Here is a 13,122-nt window from a genome sequence, read left to right on the forward strand (position 1 = left end):
AATCAAAAGAAGCTTATTTTGTCGTGTTCTATACGTTACAATAATTTAAAATGGGTGTCATAATGATACGGACTTTCGACGAGAAAGTTTCAAAATATAAATGACATTTTTAATTTTAGAAAAAAGTTTTATAATAAAAAGGTGCTTGTTTCATCAAAAACTCGAATATCATTCTAAGTTTTTTGCACCCCCTATGATTTTTTAATTTTCATCAAAAAACTAACCAAGCCCCAGAAACGGCCCCCTGTTTGTATAGTCTGACCATGGCACTTACGATATTCCCAGTAGTGTTGCCCTGCGAAGCGGCCGGCGGTGACGCGGCGGTCGGCTGACGCGGTCCGGCGGTCGGTTGACGCGGTACGGTGGTCGGTTGATGCGGTACGGTGGTCGGTTGACGCGGTACGGTGGTCGGTTGACGCGGTACGGCGGACGGCGGCGATTGTGCGGCGCTGGCTGGCCCGACAGGGGACTGGCGACAATAATGCGATAAGTTATCAGTGTGGTCAAGTAATACTTTAAAAATCCTTTTTTTCCTCCACCAAAATAGGCTATACTCCTAAAAAATAATTAGTAAGTCAGTTAGATTTTCAAAAAATATCGGACACGGATTTCTCTTCACGGATTGTCAATTAAACAAAAAATATGGACATATAGTGACGTCACACCTACATCGTACACTTTTTACAATAAGTGACGTCACGGGCATCCATTCCCGAACTCTAACTGATAGACTAAATAGAATATTGTTTCCTTTTACCCAGGAATCCAGCCCCGGATCTACCATTTTTTCGAACCAGGACAAAACCTTGATGGTGGCGCCCCCTCCCTTCAGTGTTTGAGAAAACCTGTTAAAACTGCCAATGAGTAGCATTTTTCTTCTTCATTTCTTGTCTCAAGGATTTGGCGCCCCCATAAAACTGCCGCCCGGGGCAAGTGCCCCGGTTTGCCCCCCTTGGATCCGGGGCTGCAGGAATCTACTAAATTCTCGTACCAACCACATATATTTTACGATCCGTCTGTAAGTAAGTTAGTGTCCGTCCGATTACATAACCTAACCAACAAAAGTTGAAAAACCTCCGACTTTGTCACTTCAATGTTCAATCTCAAAAACGGCCGAGCCGATTTTGATATAACATGTCTAAGAACCATCGCTAGAAAACCTGCTTTCAAATAAAAAAATGCATTCAAATCGGTTCACCCTTTTAAAAGCTACGGTCAAACTTATAACACCCCTCTTTTCGCGTCGGGAGTTAATAAAATAATCGAAAACGACATCAAAATCTACAGCCAATTCTTAAAAAAAAAACGTGACCCAAAAACGTTGACCCAGAAACGTTCGAATAATGACCCAAAAACATTTATTGTAATGAGGGCTATCGTTTTTTGTCTCACTAGATGGCGCACTGTAGCGTGAGGTTTTTAAGTATGGCTTTCAAAGTCTGTTATTACGGGCGTGAAAACAAAGTTTAGATTAAAATTATATTTAATACACCTTAATACCGTGCCATAAAAATATCGATCATGCCAGTGTTGCATAGTCCTCGTTTTGTTCGGAAAAAAGGAAGGACCAAGGTTTCCGAAAGACAAAACTGTCTCAAAACACAGACATTCATTGCCCCGGAACGCATATTTGCTATAATTAATTTCAGATATTGCAAAATATTCACAAATTTATTCTAATTATAAATAAACCCGCGTAGCTCACCCAAAACTATGAGATTTGACATTTAGGAGACCTCACGCTACACTAGCGCCTCTAGTGGCGAATTCATACGCGATAGCCCTCATTCATTCAGAATGATCAAATCCCTAGTCAAAATCGGACTCTGAAGTTCAAAGCCTGGCGATCGCCCCAAAATGGGACGTGTTGCGCGTTCAAGGTTCGTGCCCTTTGAATTGTTGGCCTACAATATCATATCGGTTGACGTATTCTTGCGAATGTGAATGACCTAGCTTTACATTTGTCGCAATTCAATTTTGATTTATATTGCTGCTTGCAAGAATGAGATTTGCTGTACATTGCTCGAGACGGGACTCGCTGGGCAGACTATATAAATAAATAAATATCACGGGACACTTGACACCACTTGACCTAGTCCCCAGAGTAAGCAAAGCTTGTGGTATTACTAGACAACTGATAAACTTATTTAAATAGATATAAACATAATTAAATAAATATTAAACACCCAAAACTCGAAAACAAACATTCGTATTAGGTATTCATACAAAATTCTGCCCCGATCGAGGATCGAACCCGGAACCTCAAGCTTCATAGTCAGGTGCTCTAACCACTGGGCTATCTAGTCGTCTATACTGTCTATACTTCTCTATACAACGTCATTTGGTGTCTTAAATATTGGAAATTCCCCCATTAAACCACAAAATACAGATAGTTCAGAAGTCAATCTCCTGTATGTACTTCACTTTTCATACCTACGCTCGGCGGTCGCTCTAAGGTTGTCAACTATGGCTTATGCACCAAAAAACTATCGTGGTAGTGGCACTCTTATATAGTTGTTTGATTTATTGTTGAGAATGAAACGGGAAGAATGGAAAAATAACTAAAATATTTTAAGTTTCATGTCATTGTTATATTATAAATTTGTCACAGAAAATATCTTGCGACGATTTCGTTATTGGCTTTCGCCAATTTCACGATTATTTAATTTAAACAGCCGTCCACTGAACAGAATAACTTTTTTTTCGTTGCTCCATTATTGCACAAAAAAGTTCACAGACGCGTGTCTCAAGCGGATGGCACTCGCGCTCGCACTGGTCCCAACCGGTCCGAGATATCGTGTCCGTGAGCAGTGTCTATGTGTGCGTTGCTCGAGCGCACTTGTATGGAGATTGACTTCTGAACTATCTGTGTTTTGTGATTAAACTATCTAAATAAAATATTTACATTTCTGTATTGAAATACACTAGTCTATACTCTATTTATTAAACCGAGATACTAAAATGAAGTTTCATGTGTTACCTGTTTTTTACATCTCATAAAAAGTGATGTGCCACAACCGGTAATCACCGAAAAGTTTTTTTTTAAGCTCTATGCTAATGGAAAGTAGAATATTGAATGCTTTAATTTTATTTTTGTTTCCATACAATATTGTTTTACCGATTATTTGTAATAATGTCGAAAACCGAAATCAGAGAGCAGCCCTATTCGTATTATGCTGGTCACATTATTTTTATATTTGACATTTCAAACTGTCACTTTAGTATCTTGGTTTAATAAATAAAGTAAAGTTTGTATAACAATGATAGATAGATAAGTAATATGTTTAAAATCCTTGAATGTACTAAATCTGGCAGCTGAAAGTTTGTTTACATTTTTTTATTTATTTTGTTATTTATATTTAGTTAATTACTTATCGAAACCAAGTATAAATAAAATAAAATAGGTCGTAAGCTTTTTTTATTGAAATCTCAACGGTATGTGTTTTGGTACACATCCTTTCCATAATTCTTACACGCCATTCTTCGCAGACGAAGTCGCGGGCGACAGTTAGTAGTCACATAAATTTGGAACACTTGTAGTTGATAATATTGCTTCTATGGTGACGTTTAAGAATGTTATGTAGGTAGTACCCAGGTAGTACGAAAAATAAAAAAAACACAGTATATACATTTTATTAAACATTCAGTGCCTAAATCACAATTTTGGTAAATACAAACATTATAATTGTTTACCTATGTATGTGCGTCTAAAGCTCATCTTCACAAGAATCGCGTAAATGCTAAATCTAGATCACAAAATTGCAAGACTCAGTAAAAATAAAAATACTTGGCAATTTCGTAAATTACTTTTCTGCCAAATACAAATGCCAAATACAGATACAGAATTATTTTTTCTCTACACTAAACAAACATTTTTGTCTGTATGTATAATATTTTCATAATAGTACATGAGATACGGCAAATTCAAGAGTTATCGAATACTGCATTGCTCGCGTGTTGCGAGACCCACGTTTGACATTACAGTCAAGTCAAAAACTAAATTTCCATTTATTTGCACTAGAAACCAATGGAACAAAGTAAATCTCAACTCAGTGTTAAGCTTAGTTTAGTAGTTAGAAAATGCACGGAACCGACACACTATAATGTACTATATTGCTGTTGATGCCTGAAATAAAATAAAATAAATAAATAAAACTGTCCAGCTTAAACATAGGCCGTATTGTCTAACGCGCTGACGCTTGCTATCGCATTCATTATTTTTCTGTCAACGGTATAAGATAGTGACAGAAAGAGGCGGTGAAAAAGATGACAAGAGCTCGCTCGTTAGACAATTATATAGGCCTCAGGTTGTACGGACAAGATCAAAACCAGAGGCCGTATTGTCTAACGCGCTGACGCTTGCTATCGCATTCATTATTTCTTTCTGTCAACGGTATAAGGTAGTGACAGAAAGAGGCGGTGAAAAAGATGACAAGAGCCCGCTCGCTAGACAATTATATAGGCCTCAGGTTGTACGGACAAGATCGAAACCAGAGGCCGTATTGTCTAACGCGCTGACGCTTGCTATCGCATTAATTATTTCTTTCTGTCAACGGTATAAGGTAGTGACAGAAGGAGGCGGTGAAAAAGATGACAAGAGCCCGCTCGTTAGACAATTATATAGGCCTCAGGTTGTACGGGCAAGATCGAAACCAGAGGCCGTATTGTCTAACGCGCTGACGCTTGCTATCGCATTAATTATTTCTTTCTGTCAACGGTATAAGGTAGTGACAGAAGGAGGCGGTGAAAAAGATGACAAGAGCCCGCTCGTTAGACAATTATATAGGCCTCAGGTTGTACGGGCAAGATCGAAACCAGAGGCCGTATTGTCTAACGCGCTGACGCTTGCTATCGCATTCATTATTTCTTTCTGTCAACGGTATAAGGTAGTGACAGAAAGAGGCGGTGAAAAAGATGACAAGAGCCCGCTCGTTAGACAATTATATAGGCCTCAGGTTGTACGGACAAGATCGAAACCAGAGGCCGTATTGTCTAACGCGCTGACGCTTGCTATCGCATTCATTATTTCTTTCTGTCAACGGTATAAGGTAGTGACAGAAAGAGGCGGTGAAAAAGATGACAAGAGCCCGCTCGTTAGACAATTATATAGGCCTCAGGTTGTACAGTCAGCGTCATATAGTACGTAGCAGTCAAGATCACCAAATACTTGGAAACATACAAAATGGTCATTACCAGTGAATCAGTCAAAGCGGTCAAATTGTTCGAGACATCCATCGTGTACAAATATAGTGGAGCACGCACGTCGCCAAATACTTTATAACATTCAAGCCGACATTATACCGTAGCAGCCAAAGTATCCAAAAGTATGGGACACCGCAGGAAACTTGACTTTATTACATACCGTGTAAGGTCCAATGATCCAGTTAGCTAGTCCTCTTTAATATAATGTGAACGGTGTTCCATTTTCAGTCTCTTGGTGCAAAATGCACATGTCATTACCTTTTAATTAAATAAAAACTCTTTTATAATGTAATTATACTGGCCAATTCAAGCCATATTAAAAGGAAATCCGTTAATCCGGAATTCTGACAATGTAAATAAAAATGTGAAAAAAGCCGTCAGGCTCCAAATGAAAGAGACGGAACGATCACTGACAAGTTGGTACTCTTTTCGGTGATTGTCAAAAACAAAAAGTCGAATCTGACGTGTTAATTCGCACTCAACTCGAGATTAAACCTTAAACCTTTTATATAAAGCTCAGTTTTCTAGTGTCCCATACTTTTGTATATTATGGCTGCTACGCTACCAGTGGTGATGTGCGTGCTCCGATTTATTTGTACGCGATGGATGTCCTGAGCAATTTGATCGCCTTGATTGGGTCAATGTTAATGACTATTTGTATGTTTCCAAGTATTTGGTGATCTTGACTGCTACGTACTATATGACGCTGACTGTACGGACAAGATCAAAACCAGAGGCCGTATTGTCTAACGCGCTGACGCTTGCTATCGCATTCATTATTTCTTTCTGTCAACGGTATAAGGTAGTGACAGAAAGAGGCGGTGAAAAAGATGACAAGAGCCCGCTCGCTAGACAATTATATAGGCCTCAGGTTGTACGGACAAGATCGAAACCAGAGGCCGTATTGTCTAACGCGCTGACGCTTGCTATCGCATTAATTATTTCTTTCTGTCAACGGTATAAGGTAGTGACAGAAGGAGGCGGTGAAAAAGATGACAAGAGCCCGCTCGTTAGACAATTATATAGGCCTCAGGTTGTACGGGCAAGATCGAAACCAGAGGCCGTATTGTCTAACGCGCTGACGCTTGCTATCGCATTAATTATTTCTTTCTGTCAACGGTATAAGGTAGTGACAGAAGGAGGCGGTGAAAAAGATGACAAGAGCCCGCTCGTTAGACAATTATATAGGCCTCAGGTTGTACGGGCAAGATCGAAACCAGAGGCCGTATTGTCTAACGCGCTGACGCTTGCTATCGCATTCATTATTTCTTTCTGTCAACGGTATAAGATGGTGACAGAAAGAGGCGGTGAAAAAGATGACAAGAGCTCGCTCGTTAGACAATTATATAGGCCTCAGGTTGTACGGACAAGATCGAAACCAGAGGCCGTATTGTCTAACGCGCTGACGCTTGCTATCGCATTCATTATTTCTTTCTGTCAACGGTATAAGATGGTGACAGAAAGAGGCGGTGAAAAAGATGACAAGAGCCCGCTCGTTAGACAATTATATAGGCCTCAGGTTGAACGGACAAGATCGAAACCAGAGGCCGTACTGCCTAACGTTTCTGGCGCTCGCGATCGCAATGAAATGACAGTTGTTGTATGCGATTGCGAGCGCCAGGAACGTTAAGCAATACGGCCTCAGTAACCTATTGGTTGTTAAACCTGGTTCAAGCATGACACTCTAACATTAGACACAACTAAACCGAGCTTAACATAATGCAATAAGTGTTAGCCACGACTCGTGACGCTCATTCGATTCGGAATCTCCCGAATTTCTAGCAACACTTGAGTTCATGTAAATACAATGCCAATTAATATTAATTATAAATAAATGCTCGTAAAAAGCTCGCTCTTTAACAATAAAAATTTTAAAACAGTAGGAATCATTGTAAAGAAATCATGGTGTAACATAAAATTCTTGTTACAATATCACAAATCGAAATTTTAAATAAGGTGTGACGACAAAAATATTTTTTCATCACACTTGCTCGTAAACAGTGTTGTAACATGCAGGCTACCTTGGTTGCAACCCTCCAAATAAAACCCTCGACCTTAATACCCGTACTCATTTTCTTTTCATCAAGCCCAAGGTCGGTAAATGAGTTTGTTACCGCATGGTGTCTTCGATTTCGGGCTTCTAATAGACTCGTTCGTAATTCCTTATTTACCGCCTATAAGACACAATGTACTACCCCGTGTTTCAGCATCCAGTGATTAAATTTATCTGACGGATAAATGTGATGCCGTCTCTGTTTGTTTTGCTCGAATAGACGGAGACGGCATTATATTTATCCGTCGAATAAAATTAATCAATGGATTATGAAATAGCCCCTTTTTATTAACTAGCCATTTTCCATGTCCAATGCTGGGCAAAGGCCTCTCCCTCAGATTTCCAACTTCCCCTGTCGGCAGCTAAGTTTTGCCAGTCGTTTCTGAATGCGTCCAAGTCGTCCCTTAGTCTTTTAAAATGTATTAGTTAAATTTTGCATTTCATAATATTAGTCCAGCAACAAAAACATTGCTTCCTGTTTTTTTTTTTATTTACTTCGGCAATATCACTAATTTAGAGCCGAAATATAAATTACTTGTTTTTATCAGTAGCTGTAGTGAAAAAAGTTTTACACGTGCCAAGTAAAAATCAATCTTCAATATGACAACGTTGTAAAGACTGACATGGGAAAACTTTTCTCACTTTAACTATAGTAGATTTAGGGGCTGTTTCACCATCCATTGATTAGTGTTAACTGACGGTTAAGTGTGATGCCGTCTCTATTTCTTTTGTTCGAATAGACGGAGACGGCATCACATTTAACCGTCGGTTAACGCTAATTAATGGATGGTGAAACAGCCCCTTGTACAATTAGAAAGCTTTTTGGTGCACCTGAGGAAAACAAATAATTTAAGAAAAATAAAAATGGTAGGTAGGTACAATACATACTTTCCAATGCAATTTGGAACGCAGAAATCATACCAATCCCGCAGCTTACAGCAGCGGCGTTCGAACGCTATTTGCGTCAATACAAAATAACGTGTGTAATAGTGAAATAAAACGAATAACTCACGTATTAAATCGAGTTTAGCTCGACATGTCTCGGATTAATTCGTAGTCCTTCATCTAGAAGCGCACACCACGGCGGCTGCTGCAAGACGCGCACTGCGTGTAAGGAATACGAATTGCTAAACCTCTCGAGCTAAACTCGATTTAAGACGTGTTTTATCCGTTTTATTTCACTAAGTGTTTCACGGTAGACATTAACTTGGAAAAATATGTGTTACTAAAACTTCTTCATTCTTCATAATTTTGTTGAACTGTCCATATAATTCGTTGAGTAGACGTGTGTACGTTGGTCCTTCCCATCACTGCATTAGACACGGGTCGGAGTCTTCGCCGCGTCGACGCCGGAACTGGATAAAACACTTCAGTGAGTCACCTCAGTCCAAGCTATCCCACTGTTATTAATGTAACACTGTGACACTAAGTTTAAAAACTTGCGCGATAGAGTTTTTCACATTGGAAAATGAAACGCCTTGTTTTTTTATTAAAGAGTGAATGATACAAATACAGAAGCCGTGGTGGCCGAGTGGTTTGACCTATGGCCTCTCAAGCAGCTCTGAGTTTTTCGAAATTCATGTGCGGAATTACATTTGAAATTTACCACGAGCTTTACGGTAAAGGAAAACATCGTGAGTAAACCTGCACAAATCTGCGAAGCAATTCAATGATGTGTGTGAAGTTCCCAATCCGCACTGGGCCCGCGTGGGAACTACTGCCCAAGCCCTCTCATTCTGAGGGGAGGCCTGTGCCCTGCAGTGGGACGTATATAGGCTGGGATGATGATGAATGATACAAATATGGGGGCGAAACGAGAAAAAGCTTATAAAAGTAAAGCTCGCTTGCAACCATGCTCGAGGCCCGCAGTTGAACCATGACGAACGGTTTGATAGAACCTCTGTTTACTGTAGGCGACACAAAGTATTTGCAATTTAATTGCCTACAAATAAAGCTGTATTAAATGATATTGTAACGGATAACTCACGTCTTAAACCGAGTTTAGCTCGACATGTTTCGGGCTATTTCGTAGCCCTTCTTCTCAGGAGCACGCGACTCGGCGGCTGCCGCAACACGCACACTACGCGCCACCGCTCTGCGTTCTGCTCGGGGGAGGGGGGGGGGTTTCGTCGGGCAGTCGCGCGAGCAGAGCGGTGGCGCGTAGTGTGCGTGTTGCGGCAGCCGCCGAGTCGCGTGCTCCTGAGAAGAAGGGCTACGAAATAGCCCGAAACATGTCGAGCTAAACTCGGTTTGAGACGTGAGTTATCCGTTACAATATCATTTAATATGAGTGAGTACCACGGTAGTTTCATGTTCAAAATAAAGCTGTATTTACTTTGAAATCGCGATCGGATTCCGTCTCACTCTTACTCGTAAAAAATAACGCAATAGTGTGAAAGAAATCTAACTCGCGTTTTGCATTGTGATATAACCACATTTGCTATCGCCGCATATATTTTTTTTTAATTGGTTTTTGAAATCACCACCGCAAATGGCTTTCGCAAAAAAAATAACCAGAGCCTATACTACGAAGTACGCTTATATTATTTAATACGAGTGAAAGGGATGGTACGACACGAAATTCGATTTTTGAATTTCGTAGTAGCCCCTCATAAAATTTCCTCACGGGACAATGAAAAACATCCAGTCCGCATGAAATTAAGGCGTTGGGTCGTGTTGTGCCAAATCTTAAGATATCGGGTATGTTGTACGGTATCTAAGCTATCCATTGTATCGTATCGTGTCACCAGCATTAATATATGCCACAGCGGAGCGTGCAAAAATATCTGACACGTCCTTCCGGCTCTAGAAATTTGTATCAGATATTTATGCACGCTTGTTGTGTCAGATATTGGTGCTGGTGACTGTACCCACCGTATTGTCGTATCCTCGTAAGGCCCAATCTGTTATATTTAGGACATACGCCAATGCTAATGTCAACTGCACTAATTGACATTAAGGGTCTATTTTATTTATTTATTCCTCTTAATGGCGGCCATAAGGCTTGGGCCAATGTCAGTTAAATTAAAGATAAATAATATTCTTCTTATGCATGTTGTACGGTGATTGTAGTTTTTGCAACTTGATAGCAAAATTCCAGAAACCACGCCGAGACCACTTGCGCATTAAAAAATGTCAGACACGAGAGCAATATAGAATTTTGTGATCACTGTTCACTGTTAAGGTTAATCGTCGCATAAAACACTATCAAAATTATACTTCAACTAGCCAAAGAAGCAGAAATACCAAAATTAGATATCGTCTACATCCGCCATGTTCGAATGCTACAAATCGAATCCATTAAGGGTCTTTAAGTGATGGATATCAATGATGCCGTCTCTATTTGTTTTGTCCGAATAAACAAAGATGGCATTACTTTGATCTGACACTTAAAGTTAGTCGACAAGTGGTAAAACAGGCCCTAAGTTTCAAATTCTAATGATCAAAATTTGATGTGGGTTTCGTGTCGTAGTGTGTATTGTAAGTGCAAAGTGCAACTGACAGATATAAGCCGAAACGCGATAATAGCCGAGACTTTAACAAGGAGGCTAGTGATTAAACTATGGCTTTCCGACAAACTCGTATGAAAATTAAGTCATCATCATCATCATCTCAGCCCGAAAGACGTCCACTGCTGGACATAGGCCTCCCCCAAGGCTCTCCACTCAGACCGGTCTTGTGCTTTCCGCATCCACCGCGATCTAAGTAAGAGTATCACAAAATAATGGAGACTGAATCTGCCTGTCAAGCGACGTATAGTTTGCGGCTGATCGGTTCGAAGCATGTTGTGCATACCTCGGCCACCTAGTTATTTTTTCGCAAATAAAACAGTAAAATTTATTTACTGTTAAATAACAAAATCAGTTCTTCTCTTTGATCAAAGTCAAAATCAAAATATCCTTATTCAATTTAGGCTATAACAAGCACTTATGAATGTAAAAAAAAGTGTACCACCGGTTCTGAAAAACCTCTGTTGAGAAGAATCCGGCAAGAAACTTAACGAGGTATATTTTAATTTTGTCGCAGAAAGAAGTTTAGATAAATGAGTTTAGATAAATATCTCTTGTTGTCCTGGACCCAGCCCAGGGCCCAGGTCATGGCCCCACTCCTGGATCCGCCCTTGTTCCAGAGGCCCATGGTCAGCGACTACAGAATGGTACATACCCATTACATAGTAATACGACAACGAATTATGAATTAATTAATGAATATTATTTGGAACTTTTTAGGTTCACATTTTGTTAGTAACCCGTGACCTTAAATATAATATGATAGGTACTGTTATGTAAGAAATGTGTGTTCATACAGTTCCTCTACTGTAAGAACACACACAAACCCAACTAACACCACCACCACCACACTACACTGACGGGTTTTAAACTCAACCAGAGCTCAGAGCAACACAACCGTTCACCATGCTACCAGATGTTAGACTAAGAGGCTGTTTCACCATCCATTGATTAGTGTTAACTGGCGGTTAGGTGTGATGCCGTCTCTATTTGTTTTGTTCGAATAGACGGAGACGGCATCACATTTAACCGTCGGTTAACGCTAATCAATGGATGGTGAAACAGCCCCTAAACAACACATGTTGTTAAAAACTAGTTTTTTTTATTAAATTTGATTATAATTTATAAATTTAACATGTCACCGTGACTTACGCACAACTGCCGATCGAAACGGATAACAGCCCTTACACTACAAAGTGCAAAATTCGAATTTCGTATCTCTCCCGCTGACGCTTATTAATACGAGTGAGTGGGACGGTACGATACGAACTTCGATTTTCGAATTTCGTAGTAGCCGGTCAGTGACGTGTGGAGAACATAGAGCCGTCCGAGTCAACTGTGCAAACAGGAATCACTTCGACAAATCGCTGTCGTGTATGGCTGGCTTAGAGTGATACTACTAGTGTTCGAGCGAGACTAGAATCTGCAACCGAAACCGAAAATGAATTTTATCAGTTAACGGGTTAAAAAAATATGTATGCACGACCTTGATATTGAGTCAATGAAGTCATGTTCAGGCGTTAGGCGGAGGTCCCTATTAATGGACTAAATAAGACAATGAGATGTTGTGGTGGTTGAGTGCCTCTGTTAGGGATGAGTATGGGCATGTGAAATAATATTTAGCGACGTAGCGACAGATGAGCCAGCTATGGTTTTTGTTCGCTTCTTTTTTGTATAATTTTCTTTGTAACAATTTATGATTGAAAATGATGATGAAAAAATGTTGTATTTATTAGATACATAGACTTTACATAATAGTAGCCGGGACCTCCTTGTAAGCTTGACAAAGCCTGTCAGGAGGCACCGCTCCTCCAACCTCTCGATATCTACATTTTGTCTATTTCTTAACTGATAAACTAAACTAAACTTACTAACTAAACTATTTTTGTGCATGGGATCTAGATAGCGAGCGAATGACTCTGAATAAATAAATAAATAAATTACTTCGCTCACCCGCGACCTTATGATAGCTACGTTTATGCAGGAAATAACATCTGGTAACACCTGGTGGTTTAGTCTAATTTCTGGTAGCATGGTAACCGGTTGTTGCTCTGAAGATGAGCTCTGCTTGAGTTCGAAACGCGTCAGTGTAGTGTGGTGGTGGTGATAGTTAGGTTTGTATAATTTGTGCGTGTTTTGGAATGGAAGAATAAACACATGTTTCTAGCATAAACGTGACTATCATAAGGTCGCGGTTCTTTCATAATTTTGTAACTTTGGCCGTATCGATATAATATATATGTATTTGCTTATACATACAACTGACCGTGATTGACCCCTATCTCACCTGATGTAAAGAGCAGATGAGGCCAAAGGTGTATCTCACTGGTACAGTAACAGCCTACTCACCTTGAAGAG

General features: G+C 39.9%; 1 protein-coding gene across 6 annotated transcripts in view; it reads right to left on the reverse strand.

Annotated features, from left to right (window-relative positions):
- key (NF-kappa-B essential modulator kenny) overlaps positions 1-13,122 on the reverse strand; it is a 41,597-nt gene that overhangs the window by 11,024 nt on the left and 17,451 nt on the right. For 4 of the 6 annotated variants that reach the window (XM_074097145.1, XM_074097143.1, XM_074097144.1 and 1 more), the window contains exon 14: positions 275-469. In XM_074097145.1, coding sequence (XP_073953246.1) covers positions 275-469 — 195 coding nt within the window. Of the gene's footprint in view, positions 1-274; positions 470-8,067; positions 8,611-11,916; positions 12,188-13,122 lie in introns of those variants that run through there. The other 2 variants (XR_012452085.1, XM_074097146.1) reach the window with 2 other exon arrangements.

Source organism: Choristoneura fumiferana, chromosome 14 (assembly GCF_025370935.1).
Source record: "Choristoneura fumiferana chromosome 14, NRCan_CFum_1, whole genome shotgun sequence".
Classification (NCBI taxonomy): Eukaryota; Metazoa; Arthropoda; class Insecta; order Lepidoptera; family Tortricidae; genus Choristoneura; species Choristoneura fumiferana.